Source organism: Sceloporus occidentalis, unplaced genomic scaffold (assembly GCF_023333645.1).
Source record: "Sceloporus occidentalis isolate IW3139 unplaced genomic scaffold, rSceOcc1.0.p SCAF_314, whole genome shotgun sequence".
NCBI lineage: Eukaryota > Metazoa > Chordata > Lepidosauria > Squamata > Phrynosomatidae > Sceloporus > Sceloporus occidentalis.
The window spans coordinates 140016-161313 of record NW_028317294.1 but is presented as its reverse complement, the minus strand read 5'-3'; the positions used below and the strand labels follow the sequence as shown (position 1 = coordinate 161313).

At 40.7% G+C, this 21298-nt stretch overlaps 1 protein-coding gene across 2 annotated transcripts in view; it reads right to left on the bottom strand.

The window, feature by feature from the left end:
• Window positions 1–1432: 1432 nt before the first annotated feature.
• LOC149274870 (E3 ubiquitin-protein ligase listerin-like) overlaps window positions 1433–21298 on the bottom strand; it is a 32065-nt gene continuing 12199 nt past the window's right edge. For both annotated transcript variants that reach the window (XM_089505174.1, XM_089505175.1), the window contains 19 exons: window positions 20608–20800; window positions 20044–20283; window positions 19510–19663; window positions 18951–19101; window positions 18449–18647; window positions 17396–17558; window positions 17064–17168; window positions 14863–15005; window positions 13862–13997; window positions 13466–13610; window positions 12026–12239; window positions 11150–11384; window positions 9406–9480; window positions 6488–6674; window positions 5680–5851; window positions 5159–5379; window positions 4511–4705; window positions 3849–4016; window positions 1433–1495 (listed from right to left, as the gene is read on the bottom strand). In XM_089505174.1, the coding sequence (XP_089361300.1) occupies window positions 1433–1495; window positions 3849–4016; window positions 4511–4705; window positions 5159–5379; window positions 5680–5851; window positions 6488–6674; window positions 9406–9480; window positions 11150–11384; window positions 12026–12239; window positions 13466–13610; window positions 13862–13997; window positions 14863–15005; window positions 17064–17168; window positions 17396–17558; window positions 18449–18647; window positions 18951–19101; window positions 19510–19663; window positions 20044–20283; window positions 20608–20800 (3159 nt within the window). The remainder of the gene's footprint in view (window positions 1496–3848; window positions 4017–4510; window positions 4706–5158; window positions 5380–5679; window positions 5852–6487; window positions 6675–9405; window positions 9481–11149; window positions 11385–12025; window positions 12240–13465; window positions 13611–13861; window positions 13998–14862; window positions 15006–17063; window positions 17169–17395; window positions 17559–18448; window positions 18648–18950; window positions 19102–19509; window positions 19664–20043; window positions 20284–20607; window positions 20801–21298) is intronic.

The window sequence follows — 21298 nt, the reverse complement described above, 5'->3', positions numbered from 1 at the left end:
ATAATCGGTAAAATAATAAGTAGAAAAAGCCTAGCTTTTTAAATTTGTGTTTGAAAAATAGAATTCTGCATACAATGCATAATATGAAAGCAATAATGAGCTCAATCACATTGGGGTGCAAATGGATTGTTACCAATGCATTATAAAATTGTTTTCTAAACTTGCATTTACAGGGGAACTGTATTATCCGATCAAAGTCCTGTTCTTGCCTCTTTTAGCCCCCCCCTCGCCACCCTTACAGGGGCTGATTGAACCAACTTTACAATAGGACAGAGGTAGCTCAATGGGAAGGGGGTCATTCTTATTTAATGTAAGAAATGTATAATCTAATATCTGTGGAAAATTGACAGATGTGCTTTAAAATGTATGTTAAAAGCTTGACTACTTTTGTAAACTCCAATATACATTTTTTGCACTACATTCGCTTACAACAAATCCTCAATCCCGCCTCCTAGACGATCATAGCACATTCCCAGAACAGTAACCGGCACAGCTTCGAGGATGATGTCATTTAGTCCTCCCAAAACTAAGTAAAAGCCTAAAAAAATATGAACGCGCAGTGGTGTGTGTCCCTTTAAGAACATTACATTCATGCGCATGCGCTGTGTTGTGTTATACCCATGACACAGTGGAACACTTTGGCTAAGCACTTTTATTCCAATGACAAAATAGTTTTTTTGTTTTGTTTCAGACGATTCATTAGAAAATAAAATTTCTCTGGTTTAATCCACGCACTGAATTGTATACCAGCATTTTAAAAGAATATTTACTTAACAAGACGCTAGGGAATTAAATATATAAAATATATTAAATATTTGAACAAGGAAGGTACAGTTCAGGCAGGATATTTCTGGCTCTGTGTATCTATATAAGAAGAACACCTCTTGTGCGTGAACTCCATGTACTTTCCTTAATATGTCACTAAGAAGCACTGAGGGGGGTTTCGCCACTTTAAGGAAGAATCAATACAAATACATCTCTCCTTGACGTCCACATTTTGTAGGCCTATTTCTTTTTAATGTTGGGACCGATAATGGAATCAGCAAACTTTACAGGACATGTGCGGTCAGTTTTCCTAGATGAAGAATGCCTTTGAGGAGTTTTCACTCCAGATTCCCTGTAAGTGGTGGCAACGGCAGGACATGCTGTTTTGTCATGAAGATGGAATTTAATTGGTAAAACTAACCGGTGATGGGCTTGACGCCAATCAAAATACAATTATCATACGTTAACGCCATTGTTGCCTAAGCAGTAGTTATGCTTTGGGATATTACAATATCAGACAGCACCCTCCCCCCAAACAGGGGCGCAAAGATTGTCCATGAAGAAGAGTAGATGATCATTCAAGGTTGTATTGTCATGTGGACACTGGTGCAATTCCAAGATCTTCGTGAACAAAAAGCTTATTTGAAACCAGTTTTAGTGGTTTATTTTAAAAAAAGGTCTCTCTGCAAAGAGGGCACGTGGACTTGTTGCTGGATGTGAACCACTTGTACTGAAAGAGAAGAACACGGATTAGAGATGGTGCTCAATATATATTTAGTTACATATATTATATATAACGTCTGAGTTGCTGAGAGGTCATTCCATGTACTCACCACCCCTTCAGTGCAGTAATTACATATCTAACCCTTGTACCCTCTAGTCATAAGATATGCCCAGTTCTAAGCAGGGAGAAATATATTGTGTATGTAAAAAAAATTCTAATTGTGGAGATACCGGGCCAGCTCCTTCCCGCGGTGATATATAGTTATCAATAAGATAAAAGGCTTCAAAGGCTGAGTCTTCACGAAAATATGTTTGCTTCCATGCTGTGGCTTATTTCAGCATTGGGCTTGAAGCTTGTCTCATGGAACAGTGAATGATATCTTAATTTTAAAGCTGGGGTGTTAAACTCTAGACATTAATCGCCATAAACAGATGAGGATTTGGGGCTATCTTGACTACAAGCAGTTCCACCATAAATAACGAAATGGATATAAAGAACTTCTAGTCTGAAGCCCCTGACGCGTGAGGAACAACATCCCTGATTTAGAACAAGCGTCTTGTAGGGTAAATGATCATATGCAAAGCATACAAAGTTCCATACTGTAAGAACCATCGGGCCATGGCGACTATCTCATCAGCACTTGTGTTTCCAACTTGTGGAGCAAAATTGGAGAGGAAAAAAACAGCGTGGACCCCTCAGCACCTCAGAACTCCTGCACATTGAATACGAAGTACGCTAAAAGCTTTCCTATGCAGACCTCACTTGAAGAAACTTGGCGATATTCTACAAATACTAATTTACCAACCACTCGTAACACGGGGCCTTGAGGTGCCAATGACGATTAGCAGCGCTGCGGAGCACTTCAGTCTACGCAACGACGTCACGCAAGAGCTTCCGCGTGTAAACAAAGAGTAGGATTTCATGGAATGGTTCCTTTATGCCACATTTAAATACCAAGGACCAAATCTCTTTCTCTCTTACTTGCTAAGATGTATTAAGGCCGAGTCTTTCCGTGGAAATGTCTAAAGCGCTTCCTAATTCTTTCTCCAACTATGAGAAGCATTGAAGAGCGTTCCAGCCGCAGCTTGTCCTCGACTTCCACGAGTCCGGACATTTGAGTCGAGTGCTGCGAATCCCCGGAGGTTAAACACCTGCTATCATTTAGATTTTAGTCCGACTTCCTAGAACGCCAGATGCTTTCCTGCGATGCTGACTTGAAGGCGCTGTACTGAAACGCACTGAATCCAGAATGACTGAATGCGATGTGATTGACCTTCACTTGCATGGAAGTCACCACTCAAATGCTACATTGCCATTTTTTGTTGTCTAGCAAACGTCCGGCTACTGCTCTATCAGGATTAACGCTTTGTGGCACATAGCGTACTAGATATTAAGCATCAATGGGTTTATTCCCTTTAACTGGAAACAATATGTTGCAACACCAGAAAAAAGATTTGAAAATATAGATAATAATGGATCTTATTAAATGTTCTGAATTTCAGCAGAATGGAGGTGAATTTAGAGAATCCCAAAGTAAAGTCAATGTTTTATGACCACAAGCGGTTCTGACTCATCCCAATACGGATGATTACAGCACGCCGGTTCTTAAAGAGACGGTACAGCGTCTTAGTAAACCAGCTGCTAAAGCCCTTAAACCACAGGGAACAACTATATTCTATAAAAAGTAAATCATGAATCCACCGTTTCTTAATTTTCATGCCTTGCAATTCTCACAAAGTTATGTTTATACATCTCCCATGTGTCCCTACATAAGAGAAGCAGTCCCTCTTGAAGACCCAAATCCCCCTTTTCTGCTTGCTTCCCCTGATGCTCCTCTTTTCTAGGAGCGCAGAATGTTAGCTGGGTGTCACAGTGTAGAAAATACAGTAAGCATGTTTAGGAATGACATGTGCCAGACCCCCTTTTTGGCTATTTGAAAGGTTGGTTAGTATTCGATCGTACAGCTTGCCTTTTTATTGACCGGGGACCATCGCTCACAAATAACGGGGCATAGAACACGCATCGGGAATGTGCATAGCCGTAGCTACATGCATGAAACATTGTAGGGCTGCGAACAGCACATTGTGGATGTCGCCTGACCAGCAGATGGAAATAAAATCAGTAAATCCAAGACGCTTTAAAACATTGTCTGCCTGCGAACCTGAAGATCTAAAGATTTTAAAAATAGGACTACAAGAGAGCAGTATGCCGCAGCTCTTGATCTGCAGCTTCTCCTAAACTTAATTATTTTATCTATTACATTTTCTAGGAGGTACATTATGAACATTTAAAGGACATTGGTGGGATTATAGCGTACAATAGCCCGTCCCTTAACAAAGGCTTATTGATTGTCACTAACCAGGCACTCGGAGTGGAATTTCTTCTTACAGGTCCTGCACGCTTTCTTTGGTAGAGAGTAATTGGAACCATGAATTACTGAGAAGCAAATCATACAGTCTTCAACACCTTCAAAGCGTTTGTCCACGTTGTTCTTCCACAGGGAAAGGCCCTCCATTATACTTCCATTCTACTCAACACAAAGAAAGAGTCACAGTGTCAGTCACACGACACAAAAACAATGTGAAATACGGTCATTCTAACTACATTCCGAGACCACCTTCTAAACAATATATAAGAAGGGACTGCAAGGAAAGTCTTTAAAATCCAATTGTGTGGACGGATCTCAACTACTGGTCACCCGTCACCACCAACATCATAGGGAACGCCATCATTGTTGACTGAACAACAATAATAGGTATTCCAAGTGACCTAGGCAGACACTCAAAAGGTGAAAGGTTTAAAGATACTTCACGGACCAAAAGAACCACCAAGACAATCATTCTAAGCTCAATCGCAGGTAGCACGAGCCAAGGCGAAGAAGGCGAGATGATGGCGAGAGCAGAAAAGGTTATAATGAGGGAGGAACCTTATTGCATGGTGAGGACACCTAGGTCAGGGTCAGAATAGGAAAATTGCAGAAGCACGATTGAAAATGAAGATAATATCTTGAATAAAACCCACTTGATGTGTGAGGTAAGTATTAAGCTGTAACATCCAATTGCGCCACTGCTGTACAGCCACCCCGACTCGCCGGCCGCTCTCCACCACGATGGATCCCAGGGGGTAATTTTGTGGAAGTTGTATGATGAGTTCTATGCAAATGTCATCAACAGAATAATTTGCTACCACCTCCCGAGTTGCAGGGCGAGCTTTCACCTAAAGAAACAAACAAGAAAAGAAATGGTGCCACCATTTTATTGTACATGAATAGAGCAAGCTAAACAATGTCTACTAAAAGATGACAAAAAAAGTAATTTTTTCTTCATGAGTAGAGTCTGGAAAACTCTTTATCAACATTTTAGAATGTATTTATTTATTTATTTTATTCACAAGAGCTTCATGGGAAAGTAAACTTCTGCTGGGAGGCTGTTCCACTTATCCACCACCCTCTCATTAAAGTAAAACCTCTTTACATTACATCTAAGCCCCTGACCCTCTAGTTTTAGATTATGACCTCTTCATCTAACATCTCTCCTCCTTTGAAATGAGCTTCACTCCTTTACTTGGTTAAATATGTGTATTTAGAAGTTTCTTTCGTTACAATCGCAACTAAAACAAATTGCTCGGAATAAATAGAAAGTTTAAGGGGGGGCGCTGAAATGAACTTACGGTCATGCCATCAAAGACTTGTGTGCTGGACTGGACAGACATGATCTCCTGTGTGGACAGCACCCCGCTGACATATCTGGTAGTGAATTTGTCAACAACACCGAAAATCCTCTTTTCACAGCCGTTCCACCAAAGCCTGACCATGGCCGGCAAGTCCTTCAGGGTCATGCGATAAACACAGCAAGCCAGGTGCAGGATCTCATACTGTAAGTTTGTAGACCCTGATAGGGGATTAAAGTGTGCAGAGGAAAAGCATTAGAAGAGCGAATGGTTACATTCCAATTAAAGCTGCTCAGGATCCTTATAGAAGGATATGCGAGTGGAGAAAAAAAGGCAATCTAAGATCGGGGGCATGTCATCCCACCAGCACCCCAAAACTATACCCGTATATATAAATATATTCTTATCTACGCGTTTGCTGGTTAAACGTACGGCAGAAAAGTTCTGCTTCTCCAGCTGCCGGGTTCACTGGGAAATCCCGGCTGGAGAGAAGTCCCCCCTTCCATTGCAGCTTCACTCACCCTTCACTGTTAAGCACAGGTCTTCGGTGAAGAAGGTCTTCAAGTCTTTATTGGGGGTGTCAGACGCCTGCCCGGGAAGCACCGGGGTGTGAGGCATCAGCTTGAACAGGTTGTAGAGCAGTTTGTTTAAGTTCTTTGTTTTCCGGAGGTACTGAGAGTACAGGGCGCGTAGCTGAGTGAGAAAACGATAGGTCTGTTACGCAATGTTTGGACATTAGTAGTCATTAAATGATAAATAGAGGTCGTTTGCCCAAAAGGGGGCTGTTTTGTAAACTGCGTGCTGCCACTGCACCAGGAGACATGGAAACTTGGGCAAATAGCTGCTTGGTAAAGAGATTGAAATAAAATAAAAAAAAATATTCATTAATGCAGAAAAGTTACAAGCAGGAGGTATAAAGGCTGATTCCAAACGACAAATCAGGGTTCCTAATGCAATTGTTTTCTTGGAAATGAGCCCAGAAACACCGTTAATAATAAGATTGGTCGTGTAAAATCTATAATCTGGGTTTTCCTATTTCTAGGGGCGATCTGCTTAATATAAAGGCGACATGCCATTGTGCATTGAGCAATGTTAGCAAAACGTTTAAGAGATGTATACGTTAAAAGGTATTCTGAGCTGTGTAATGGGATCCGGCTCATATAATTATGACAATCCATTCAGAGAAGTGTAACCTAATATAACACTCATATGGATAAGACATCATCCCTGGAAATCAATCCCTGGTAAAAACCTGTAACGGTTCTGTAACTTGGGAACACCTAGCGATAGATTGTAACAGACACAAAAACACAATACATCTGCACTTACTTGTGATGACGAAGCCTTGAAGAAAGTGAGTATTAATTTCCAAGTGAGAAGGTAACCGAGAACAAAACAGAATTCATCCTTCGAAGGCTCGATTATGACAAATTCACCTACGGGGATGTCTTGAAGAATACTTTCCACTAAATCTTCCAGAACGGCCAAAACAGACATGAGAGCAGCAGGAGGAGACCTAAACAGATCACAAGGCGATTACACATGGATCAGTTTCATTTTGGATGGAGATATTACATGACTGATACACCCAGATACCGCACCCATGCAAGAGAACATCACAAACTGCAATCGCATGGAAACAGCCAAGTTCTTTACCAACAATTATTGTACAGTTTGGTGGAATCCATTATATATATATATATATATATATATATATATATATATATATATATATATATATATACACACGATGTAAAAAAAATCGAGTATTGCAGAGTATGCGGTGATACCTTTTTATTGGACTAACATAATATAAAAAGACAAGCTTTCGAGAGTTATCCTCCCTTCATCAGGTCCAAAGCAATACTAATCAACATGATAGAGGTTACAACTTAAAACAAGTGATGGTATAAGGGGGGGGGGGTTGAGTGGGGTGTCGTAAATAATAGGTCTGGAAGAAAAATATTGCACCCCGGTAGGACATCATTTCACACAGAACAATCACTCCATCCAAAACCTAAAAATTAAAGTACTCAAAGGAAATTTCTGAGACTCTCAGGAAAGAAAAACATTTGAGATGAAAATGAAACAGATTTTAACACCATAAAAGAGGGACTTAATGTGGATTCTGGTTTCCTTACACACTACCAGAACTTCATATGAACTTCATCTAGTCATCCAATGTCTAATTGCTGTTATTATCTTTGATGTTTTACTGTGGTTATTGGTTCCCTAAGTTTATTTGTTCTGTCCCTGGGTTATCTCTCTACCTGTCTGCATTTCTCACCTCCAGACCTATTATTTAGGACACCCCACTCAACCCCCCCCCCTTATACCATCACTTGTTTTAAGTTGTAACCTCTATCATGTTGATTAGTATTGCTTTGGACCTGATGAAGGGAGGATAATTCTCGAAAGCTTGTCTTTTTAATATTATGTTAGTCCAATAAAAAAGGTATCACCGAATACTCTATTTTTTGACATCGTGTCTACTGGACTAATACGGCTTCACCCTTTTACATATACATATACATATATATATATATATATATATATATATATATATATATATATATATATATATATATATATATATATATATATATTAGTGGTAATTCAGCATCTCAACACAAGCTCTTCAAACAACTCACATCCCCCTAGAGAATAAGTTAATAAAGCATTAAGAATTAACAGAACTAACCTGCACACTCAGTAATGGTTTCAGAGAGATGGCATAACACAGTACACCACTTGCTAACGTAAGATTGGCTGAGCCGGCATACGCATGGTTAATGTGTGAAGATTTCTTGAAAGTCTGTAGTGGGACTTGCCCTTAAAACGCACAGCAAAGGCGGCGAGGTGAAATATTTAAACCCCCCTACAAGGTTATTGTTTGGGTAATAAATCCTTACGTTACCATGAGATATTACTACTGCCCATTTCGACCCCTCATGTTCACAGTGAGTTAAGAAGGGTCATCGTGGGCAAGCATCTCCTGCCTGAAGGGCTTTGTCTCTCTGAGTTAATTATGTATTTGGCAGAGGAAGCCCGGCCCGTCACACAGAAGACGCTCGCTGGGGTATATCGATAGAGATCAATATTCAGTAGCCCTATATATTGGCCGCTAACATTCTTAGAGGCCGTGGCTTCCCATTCCAAGCATTCATGAAAACAGAGTATGAGCGGAAGATAAGAAGCATCCGGCCCATCTAGACAGCCGTTACATCAGCTGTAACCTCCTCGGCATAGTTATAGCAGCTACTGCGCTTGATGGCCCTCTGCTTGCGCACCCCTTCCATGTATAAATGATAACGGAAGCACATTACATTGGGGTGCCTCGCAGAGCTATTCATAATTGGAATCTCGTTAAGGAAAAATAAAACGCAAAGCATTGGTAAATCCTATGGTCGCTGTGTGAACGTAAGGGTGGAAAGAAGGGAAAACTGGAACTTGCACAGAGATGACCGAGAAATTCTGTAATTTGGGACACACTGGGTATAGGACCGCTTGGGAACAAATTCATTTACGGAACCCAAACTAAAGTATTTATTGCACTCTCCATTATTATTATTATTATTATTATTATTTCTTTTCTGGGGCTCATATACTCTTTCCCCTGCTATACGAACACTGCTGTTTCACATCACAGCGGTGCCAGGATATTTTTATGAGTCAAGTCTTCATTTGGGATCTTCGCTAAGAAATTAAATACGTTGTAACTTGAAGGAATAAACTCATCGGGGTGTCCAGTCCAAATATTTCACCTCAAAAGGGAAGTCCCATGGAAAGAAGAGGCAAGAGTTGGAAAGAAAGGAAAAAGTTTGGGATTTTTTTTTTTATTTTAACATTGAGGACAGTGGAAGAAAATAGGTTAAAAAGCACAAAGCTGAGCATTTTGTTATTTTAAATGCCGCAAGAGCTGATATCAATATTTCCTCCCTAGGTAAGCAATCCATGGAAACGGTTAAAAGGAGAATTATTTTTCTTATAAATGATGCAATAATCCCTGTGCTTCTGTGCATTGAGATCAGCATTGGGCTATGTAAATTTGCTTACTCAGCTGAAAAATTGCCATTGCTTTTTTGTATTTGTTGCACTAATCGCAAAATTAAAAAATAAATAAAAATCAAATGAAAATAGGTTATACGGTGTTGTGAATTACGGGGGCGCTGGAAGAGATGTAGACACACAAAGAATGGACCACACTTCGCGGAGAAGCACCCAGGGCCTACTAGTGAATAACTTACAAGGAAGGCTCTTCATCTTCATCGCCGTAGGATTTCAGATCTTCATCATCAAACGCAGGCAGGTCAGCCATTATTCTACAAACGGATATAACAAATGTTAGATTCCGGATCTAACTTTATTCTGGAACAACTAGGACACAGACGGCAGGAACACATAACAGAGTTCTGTCCAACGAGGGCTAATGAAGATTAGTATTGACTTTATTCGACTTGATGTAACCTAACCTTGCAGAAATCCAAAAGGGACAAGGAATTAACTCAGCGACATTTTCCAGACTGAATTTTTTTTCCAAAAAATTAAAAATGAATAACGCATGAGTCCTTTGGCTGTTTAATCATCTCTGCAAGAGGCATAGAGGGGAAGAAACTGGCAGTCTCTTAGGAAAAAAGACAATGGTGCTGTCTGAATGCTAAACACATATTTAGTGTCCCCGAGACGGCAGCAAACCCCCCGGTACTTTGTGTGTCAAATTCTTCGGTGCTCTCGGCTTCCCACCGTGGGACACGACGGCTGCCAGTCGGCTGCAGCTGCTGGCGATTTCTACATTTCTGTCAACAACCAAATTAGTTCCGTTGGAGCTAAATATATTTCATGTCTGTACGGTAATACCATCAGAAATTCCATTAGAAGTATATTAGCTATTGAAATAAAATTACCCAGGGGATCATGTTGGCCTATATATGCTTTACAGTAACATCTAAGGGCTTCATTGATCAAGGGCTCTTGTTTATTAAGATACACATACGGGCCTACTTACTCACTACCAAATATATGTAGATAAATGACAGCATGCTTGACTACAACCCACATAACAAGGTGGTCGGGCAGATACCAGATGTCAGGGTCCTTGCCATGTCCGTCTGGCATGTTTGGTCTGAATACATGGTATAGAATGTGCTTGGGGAAAACTCAGAGGGGTTTGGTCCCATTGTTGACGGATTCAGGGCAACAGGTCCTTTAGTGAATAACCCAGAGGCTGGAGCAGGAGACATTGGAAGTGAAGAGAACAGCAAGACAGCTGTAAGTCCATCGTAACGGAACAAGGAAGGGCTTTATCTCCAACGTCACAAAGTAGATCAATGCTTTCAACATCAACAGGGTCAGATTTAAATCAAAGGTCCTCTATGAGGCCAGACTGCTTGATTGACGCATTTGAGAAGGACAGATGGGGCTGAAGATTTTTCTAGAGGAAACGTCAAGGCTAGGAAGGAGTTCATGAAATGGAGGGGATTTATTTATTTTTTTTTTAGATTACTTTGGTCCTATGTACAGCAAATGTGCTCAGCGGGTAAAAATGTTCTAAGTTTACAGAAAGAGGGTATGTTCTGCAAAGATGTCTATAGGGGGTAGATAAACAGCCCTGATCCCACTGCAGCTATTTACTGTGAAAAGGATGCCCCGGGTGCGGACAACGTGGCCACAACGGACCAGCGCTTAAATCAGAAAGCTGAGCAGCTTGTTACGCTGTAGTCTTATTTGACATCACCAGAAGTCCAGCGCGCACGTTGACAGCCAACAGCATTTGCATCGGGTAAGAGGAGCCTATAATGCTTTTGAATTCTTGTTTACTTAAAAAAAAAAAAACAATTACTTTGGACTCGTCTGGGCGGCTGTAAGTCGCGGCCTGAATATGTGCTCGATAAGGAGGATTCGGAGTGCTAAAAAGCAATTAGCGAAAGGCATGGCAACCAACTAAACAAACAGAGGGGGAAAAAGACGAAGAGGAATACATTCTGTTCTTACTTATCCAGCATATGGTGAACGGTGATCTGTACGGATCTCGCTCTATACAGCAGGAGCGGGGCCAGCGTGTTTAGCAGGCTTTGCATGCTGTCAGAGAGGTTCGTCTTCTGTCCAGCGACGAACTTGGCTGGAAGTTTGTGGTTCAGCAGCTGGCCCTTTGAAATGTAACAGAGGGCTTCACCCAACGAGTTCAGCACGGGCTGCAGATGTGGCGCGTCGGACGCCTTGCACTCCCCTGCGCCGGGCAAAATAGGAAAAAAAAAAGGAAAACGTGTAAAATTATTTAGGGTAGGAATAACCCTGGCAGGGACAGAACACATTCCTTTAGAGCCAGGAGACCTAAAAACATTATTTAAGTCTGTCGGCGGTTCTTTAATGGAATAGGCTGTATTTCACGTCTGCGTGGGTTTGTTCTGTCCGCCAGCGGGAGGACATTATAATCACAATCACGTTATTCTGTTTGTTAATGTTCAGCCCTCCAGATAATGCTGTGTTACCCTCAGGACATCCACAGCCAAGTCAAACAGCCACAAACGCATATACAGGCATCCTTATGCGCATAACACCCAGAGGCAGTGTTTGCGAGGCAAGTGGGGTACTGCCCAAATTATAGCCATTATATATATATATATATATATATAATTTATTCAAATTTTGAAGCAAACAGAAGTGAGCACCCAGCTTTATAGACGTAGAATCACTGCTTGCAGCCAGGGTGGCATTCAGTTTGTAACGTTCTGCGCTGCTCCTGCGGTACAGTATATTATCCAATTCGACTACCAGTATATGGTAGAGTCACAGGGGGGCTTGGGATTCGGGGTCTGGGTGCCGCAGCTCCAATCACCAATACAGAGCCTGCTAAGTTGCTTGCGTTACCTGTTATTTTTACCAGCATGGGTAAGAGTAGGCTGTGGATCCCCTCCGAAAAGAACTCGTCCCATTCCGAGATAAGGGTCGCTGGCACATTGTCTGGTTTGGTTGAAGCGACAGTTTGGAAGTAGCTGGAAAGATCCGATGCCAGGTTGCAGCTTGTACAGGCAAACAGGCGAACAAGCGGAGTATGGTTCAGGGTCACGCTTTCACAAGCCGTCTGACAACAGAAAAAAAGCAGAAAGACACAGAACACAGTGAAGCAGATCTTTTCAAACATATCACAATCTGCACAAAACAGCAATATTTTGTCCTAAATAGTCTTTATCGTGCATATTTACAGATAAAAACATATATAAGGGTTAGGTTCGGATGCATTATTATGTTTAAGGAGTTTAGCCAAACATAAACCTTTCTCTGCCGGTCCATAGAGCTTAGAGATTTCTTAGCAGAATTAAAAGATCATTTTTGTCCATCACCCACCTTTGGACTACTAAAAGAAAATAGTATTCGTAAAGCGGCATTCAATGTGGATAGATTAGAGGTGTTTAATGTGTTTAAATGTTTTGCGCCTTTAACGCAGGGAAAAATGGGCAGACTAGATGGGGCCGAATGGTTCTTATCTGCCGGGAATTTTATGTTTAACTGTTAATATAATCCACACAAACCCTAGAAAGTGACTTCGCTGAGGGCTAGGAGCAGATGTAAGCCTTGTTTTATATTGATAAACAATGTTAAAGTGACAAGTTCCTTTCCAGCTGAACTAAACAGATTTCATAACACAGACAGGCGCGTGGACCGTTCCTGCGCGGTTAATCCAACGGGGCCGTCTTTGGACTGTTGAGAGTTTACTGAAGGTAAACAGCGCCCCCAAGTGGTGTTTTACATTATCGGCAACGCAGTAAAACCTACACAACTGTTTGGGGGCCGACGTAAACAAAAACAACACATATAGTAATTGTGAAAATGGCGCACACACTGGTGTAAAGGGGTCTGAGCAGCGTTAGCAGCTGCTGTGCTGTTACAATACTATCGGCGAAAGGAAACCTATGAAATGGAATGTTACCAACGTAAAATATTTGCTGAAGATGATGGATGGCGTTTAATCTATTACAGAAACATATTATATACGTTGTGTATATTTTTTTGTTTCTATATTTCATTTATACTGCCAAGAGATTTATACGCCAAATGAGAAAAGTCTGAATGTCAAAAATACGCTCAAAAAGGAAAATATAATTCTTGGCTGGCTTTTCTTTTTTTAAAAGGAAAATGTATCTTGCCATGTAAGCTTCTTCCCTTGCTTTACAGTTCTGTACGCATGTATGTATGTATATATATATATATATATATATATATATATATATATATATATATATAAAGAATATTATACTGCACCATGAAAAAGCACACGGTTACTGTATGTTCACCACTTTAATCACTTACCTCTAGCCAGGCCAGCATGGAACACATTAAGAAGTCCCACTCGGTGTCGCTCAAAGCCAATGGTAAGTGCGCCAGAAGTAGAGAAAGGAACCTGATGATTTCTACATTGAGACCTATAAGTTGTGAGCTGGCATCCTGTAAATTACTGCGGACGACAAACAACAGACCTTACGATCTCATCCCCTCCGACGTTCCATATCATGAAAGAGAAAAAAAGGATAGAATATACGGGGCCAAAAATCATTTTTCTTTCTTTCTCGTGGTATTTTGTACTTCCAGAGTTAGTTTGGGCAAAGGCCAATCAGATTCAGGAGGATCCCTAGTGTTTGGGGGATCCCTGCTACAAATGCTACTGAAGCTGCATGACCGTGTAGAAAAAAACAACGCTTTACTCACCAGCTAAACAAAAAGCTATCCTCAAGATCATTCTTCCAAGATAAAATGACTTTTAATACGCCGAGGAGTATTTCAGGGGAAGGAATGCTTTCTGAGTCCAGACAGGAATTGATCATTGCGAGGTATCCAAATCCACCTAAGAAGGAACGAGGCACATAACTACATTTATATCGCAGCAACTAAAAGAACATTACAGGTACATAGCGATGACATTAAGCTTTCTTTTACGAGGCGCAGACCGGCACTGTATTTAATTATTCCCCCATGTTTAATGCCCTGCAACTCTCCAGGCAGCCGGTTCACACAGGGGCCCACATGTATTAAACATAACAAAAAATAATAAACGGTGATTGATCTATCATCTTTTCTCAATTCACAAACATACTAGATGTCCACAGGGCTTCCCATCTGTTTACAAGCTGCCTCTGGGTAGATCGGTGCCGTCACTGGAGGGTCTTCCCCTGCAGTCATCACACAGAACTCTCGCGCAAACAAGCCCTCCGTGATGTAACACATCACCCAAGCGTCATCGAGGACATTTACTTTATTAAAGTTATTCGCTATTGGATTATTTTTGGATTTATCAGACAGCGAGGGAAAAAGCTTTGCGACCAGCTCAGGCGTAATGCTGTCCGATATACTTACAGCAGACTACGTATTTATTCCATTGTTTAATATGAATGTCTCAAGCAGAAGTGAATTACGTGAATTACCGCATACGGTTAAAGTTTGAATGGCAGAAAGTTCATCAAAGTGTATATTCAACTATCCGGTATTCTAACTATTCAATGTGTTCTATTTACATACTACTTGTTATGTCCTGTCCACCCATTGTACAGCGCTACGGAATTTGATGGCGCTATATAAAACAATAAATAATAATAATACAGATGATGACAATAATCCGGATCATTAACATTTCTATTAATAGGGAAAAAAAAAAAATAGATATTCTTGTAAATAATAAACAGATGCTTTAGACATATTGGAATAATACTGACCATCTATACAGGACACAGCTGTCGGCGGGCCGGTCATGAGCCTGGCGGTGCAATGCGCCACGAGCTCTTCCTTTTCCTCCTTGCGTAAGAACGGAGACAAGCTCTGGATGGTGTGCAGGTTTCCTTGTGTCACCGGGAAATAACTATTCACAGAGAGAAGAAAGCATAACATTAAAACAATGGCGGATTTAAATGCATAGATTTAAAGGGAGGCGCTATCCTAGACGTATTGAAGGGTTGGTACATGGGTACGGATGCATCCACGAGGTCGGGGTACGGCTAGGGCCACTAAACCCAGGGGCACCACGCATCAGCTTGGATACCGAGGACAAAGCATTGGATTCCTTCTCCGTGGTACTTATAGAAATTAATTCAAATATTTAAGGCAGGGCTGACTCTGATTCGCAAAGCATTCAATGAAACGGACCAATCAGAAGCAGTATCTTGTTACTGGTCCTTATGGTGGGCCACGAGGACCACCTTTTAAAATTTTTTAAGAAATTACATTTTAAATATTTATTTGTATCGTGTATCTCAGTCCCCTTCAAGCTATTGATTTTATGAAGCTACTTTATAGAAGCTAACCTATAAACCGGAACTGAGATGCAGATTTCAACAGACAGGGAAGGCTGGCCAGATTCTTTTTTAAAGCATAAAATATAAACAAAATAAATAAAAAAAAGCCATGTTTTTTCCCCCCGATACAAACACTTTGCTTGATGGCACATAAGGTCAAAGTGTTGTGTGCGGTTCTGGCACTTATAAAGCGTGCCGAACAAGGAGATGCTGTGACTTCAAAGAAGTCCTAAATCAGGAGAAAACACTGAACTCGGAGAAATAGTAGCGTGTGTGTTCTGAGTTTTCTCAAAAGAACTTACGTCAAGATCAACAAGGCATTTCACAAGTGCCAACATTTTTACAGCGGTAATAGATTTCAGTAAAGAAAATAAGAAAACAGCCGGAATAAATCAAAAAAACGCTACGGCCCTCCTTATGTAAATACTTAGCCTGTTAACATGATAAAAATAGCTGGTGTGCAATTCATTGTATTGATTTCGGAATCACTATGGAGTACGTTGAATCCTATGCGACAAAGCATATTATAATTGCTTTTTATCAATGACGAAAAGGTGTACAAATAGTGGGATCCGACCCTTTTATCTCCGTTGACTAAATCGAATTACAAGTCAAGGGGTTAAAAAAAAGTCAGAAAATTAATTTTTTTGGATTTTTTTCCCCCCCAAATTCTGAATGGGATATAAGACCCAGATTCCTTTAAAGTAAATATTTTCTCACGACACAATCTTGATATAACAGGACCGGTGAAAAAGAAACGTCTTCTGCACCCGCCGGTGACATGGAACCTTATACACAGGGCTATTAAGATTGTAAGCTTGCGAGCCGGGCTCTCTCCACCTAATGTATCGGTTTGTGTTAGTCTGTCAATTCTCGTCTTGTCAGACCTCTTGAATATATGTATTGTATTAAGCGCTGCGTAAATTGTTGGTGCTATATATATATATATAAATGCTATATATATTATGCCAGTATATGGGTAAGAGGTGGACCCAAAGACGCTCCTCTTAGAAATAACACCAAGTCAACATCAGACTCCCATTCCTATGGAGAATAATGTGCGAGTTTCTTTACATGCGCTTCATGCACCCAACATTGGAACATGTGTAAGGACACATGTGTTTTATTTCTTAACCCTTTATACAGCCCAGATCCAATGGAATTTAATAGTTAGACTCCAATGCCTAATTTGTGAGAAGGAAAGCATAGACTTGTTTGCTATTGTTGCACTGAAACTCCCATCAGCCACAAGAAGTATTTTAAGAGCCCGGCAGCATTTACTTGCTAAGGTAGGAGCTGGCAGGAGAGCTGACGGAATACACCATGCATAAGGAAGGGTCAACCTTGACAAATTAGTTCTGCAATAAGGCTTTATCTGGCCCTGCAGGATGCATAGTTCAAGAAATCTCACTCATTTACTTATACACTATACAGGACCAATCAAGCTCTTCCTATACAAGAAGCTTGGTGGGATTGGTTAATAATAATCATATATATATATATATAGTGACGTTGGAGTTGGAGAGTTAAAACTTCTTTGTTTTCAAAATCCAACATATAAATGCATCAAGATGAGTTATTTGCTAGTCTGGAACATCTGGTGAGAATAAAAATAGATGACCTACTCTTCCGTGTTTTTGATCAGTAGCTGAAGCTCATCGTGTCCAGCATTCTTCAGACAAATTAATTTGTTAGCAACCAAAGACCAAATCGCACCACTTTCCTTCGACCTAAAACACAATGGGGGGGGGGGGATCATAGATGGAAATAGTTGACGGTTAGAGTGACTACTGAACAGACTGAACATAATTACACAAGTGGCTGCTAAAATACAGGCAAAATCTGCTTAAAACATGGGGCTGAATTCGTTATTTAGAAGTGATAGATATTAAGTGCTCATGAGAGACACATGGGGGAGTTACTGGCCACGGCGCTGGCACTTACAGGGTTAACTCACCTTTCAAAAAGTAACTGGAGAAGTTTCGGAGAACGGGCGCTAAAGTCTTTTATTTTTTCGTGGGATATGTCCATCAAGTGAAGCATTTGGCAGCATTCGGTAATGATGGGGGGCGATCTCTCCAGCTCCTCGCAACACTGCAGAGAATAGAGCATTTCTGCAACTGAGAAAACGACGGCGGGTAATTATCAATCACACTTACACACAACAAGTATTTTAAATAGCTTCTTCTTATTGTGCCATGATCAAAAATATTGTTATTATTGCCTGAAAAAATTTCTTATGGGAGCCCTAAAATGACCCTGACCCAATAACCGCCATTATAAAATAAACAATTTAAGACGAATAACCCAATATTTTTTTATATTTTTTTTTATTTATTTCATTTATTATCAAATATGCAGTACACAATAAATATTTGCGCCTATTAAAGTATTTCGTTCTGTGTTCCCTTCTTTCTGGTTTAGATTTCATTGAAGATGAAAGGGAAATCATTGCATTCCTTCTTGCAGCCCTCAAATAATACATCATCACAACCAAAATTATGTCACAAGGTCAGGCTGTGTCTGCTCGCAAACATGTCTGCTGAGTGTTCGGGAACAGAGAAAACTGCTGATCTCGGTCTGTTCATTCCTAGTACGATTCTACAACTGTGTGACCTTCATACGCTAACAATCCATACTTTGAAACTGCATTACATCCACTAACCAGATGGGAACTATGTTGATTGGAAAGCTTTTTTAGCTAGCGCGTGGGTGAAACAATCCACAATGTTCCCGGGTCGTTCCAGCTGGCCAATTAATTGACACTAATTGGCTTTAATCTAAACATAAGTTGTTCTCTCCTAGCATTGAGATGAAGTTTTGGCAGCCCCCTACGCTGACGAAAGGGAATTCCAAGAGGGAAAAAGAGAAAATAAAAATAGGAAAAAAAGTATAGGAGACAAGAGGGCTCCCAGCCAAGAGAATATGGAACAGTTTCACGTGAGGAACTTATTAACGGTGATATACGAAGAAAGATAAACTACGCATCATTCCACTTAAGAACGCTTACCAATAATGTTTACTTTTGGTGCAATGTCCTGGTCTTTAAAAAGTAAATTGTGCTCCAGTGTTCGAAAAGCCATTTTGCTCAAAAGGGAGGCAGTACAGAGATGGTTTGGAAGCCAATTTTTAGGCAACGGTTTAAGATCTATCCCAGATGTTTCCGAATTCATGCTTAGCCGTCCTTCCAAGAGTGGCTTGCTCAACCACTGTAATAGAACACAAATGTCACAATAAAGGAACTGCACACGTCCCACACCTCGTTTATCTTAATCAGACTGCAACCCGGTATCTCTGCTGTAAATACGACGGCCGTTGAACGCGGGCTGCAGTATAAGAGGCTGAAAGCATGTAGTCTTCTAGATGTTCCATAACCTGTTTTACTTACTCCTTAGGGACAGACTTGGTAAGTCCCTTACAATGGCTCCATCCAGCATTATGAGAATAACCCAAATTTATGACTCAAGGAGACCTACTTTACATGTGTGTCTGTAGAACGAATTGTACCACACCTGCATAGAGATATGTTGGCGCATCTTCAGCCATTCCTCATCATCTGGTGTCATTAAGGTCATATGCTCCGCTAGAAGGTGAACAGCTGACGGACTAGATTCCAATATCTTGTTGTGTAGATGATCCACAGCAGTTATTAAAGACTGGAGGCTGTAGAACGAAACAAATAGACCATGATGCATGCAACAACCTGAAGAACCAACAATTTTACTACCGATAACACAGTACAGCATAACATGTGCCAGTCGCCAGTGTGTATATTATATATATATATATATATATATATATATATATATATACACGATGTGTAACTTCATAATTACAGACTAAGGCAGTAAGATTTTAGGGCCAGAGTTGTCATTTCAGTGAAAAGCAGGTGTGAAATGATGTGGACCCATAAAGGTGAATTCTTAAACCGGCACTTAATGACAACTGGTACATAAAACGAGGACTGTTAAGAGTACCAGCGGCCCAGAACATTGGGAAGACGGTATCCTTTCATTAAACATAATTTCCACGTCGAAGCCCTAGAACAAGAGAACCTGATGGCTGTGTTACCTCTGAACATTGAGCTGCGATGCCTGGATCTGATTCTTGATCCACTGCGCAGACCTACTCAAGAATGTGCTTTCTTGGCGTCTGCTGTTCAAGTGGCAGATGAGTGATTTTATACCAGCCGGCCAAGTGTGTTGCAACTTAACCATCAGGGACACTAGTGTAAAAATACAAAACATTTGCTATTAATTCTCTGGAATAGTACAAGAATATAGAATACACCACAAACTGTTACAGCCAGGCACACGTACGTGTAAATAACAAACCTCGAAACTCAACGGAAAAGCACTGTACAATCAGGTCTTACGAGTCAGCTATTTATGATGGCCACCTCAACATTGCTTTAAACAGGGACTCTTATGGACAAACTAGACTGCAAAGGATAGTTCAAGTAGAAAGTAGTAACTATGTAACTATATATAGGTCTAAAAACTATGTTTGGAAATTGTGGAATGTGAAGGTTCCTCTTTATAAAATAATATCAGAAAGAATATAAGGCTGGCTGGGGTCATGTAATAAAATCATCGGTAGTCGTACCTGACAAGCGGGTGGTTTCTGGTGCCTGAGCACAAAGCTGGAAAATGGTCAGGAGCAGATCTTCTGCTGAAGGCATCTGCAAACAGCCCTTCACAGAACTGAAAAAGTTAGAGGCAACATCACATATGAACGAAACAGATTGTTCGATGCCTCCGGCTTCAGAAAGGTCCCTGGCTTTAGTCAGAGCACAGTGGAGCTCATCAATGATCCTTTCCACGTAAGCCTCGCCGATCAAAGACTCTATACAGGGGGGGAAAAAACAAGATATGGGTAGGAGAACAGTCAAAGAAAAACACAAGTAAGCTTCTCATATAGTTCCCAACGTGACCGTGTTTATCTAGACACTTATACATCACACTTGCTGGCAGATTTTATATGTGCAGACAGGACCTCTGTGTGGCTTCTGATGATGCAAAACCTTGAGAAAGTTAAGCAGTTTTCTATGACATGACATGACCGGGTATCCTCACATGCAAAGCACATGCCTCCAGCACACGTCAATTCAATGCATATACTGCATGACTGTGTAGCAACCAAAAGAGAAGAGCATTCTTATTAACTTACCATTTTTAACGTGTTCTGACAACACCAAGCTCAATAGAGACCACTTATCTGAACAGTATGACTCAGATTGTGAAGCTTTGTCCATCAGGCCGCTGGTACAAAGATCATTCGCCAGAGAGATCAGCTTGTTACCTAGAACGTCACCCTTCAACCAATCACAAACCAGGGAATGTTTAACGGAATCAGAGCATGCCTGAGAGAGGGGATACAAAGCCAAGTTTAAAACCTCATCATAAAAGTGTTTGTAATAATCTGTTACTATATTCAGTCATCATTAATGTGAGACCCTTCGCCAACGTATATGAAGTGTGACTTTAGACTGACTAGTCAAACACTCCAGTGCTCCAGATGGTGGCTGTCGCAACACAACCCCCGTGAGAAACAGCAGCAGCAAATCCTGAGTTTCACTAAAAGATCCTCCTGTAGGTTTTTTTTTCCCTTTAAACCAAATGATAGTGCTGAGGAAAGCCTCTTATGCTCCCCAAAAGAAAAGCAAAAGAAGAATGGATTCCACATCAGCAAATGAGTCCTTACTGTGCACATTTACTGAATAGTTCCATAATAAACACACTAGCCATAGAGGTCTCACCGGGGCAGAGGAGCTACCCCTCCATCTTTTCAAACTATATATTTCACAGGCTACAGTAAAACAATGGCATTAAAGGAAAATCCAATAAACTGTACTGATATA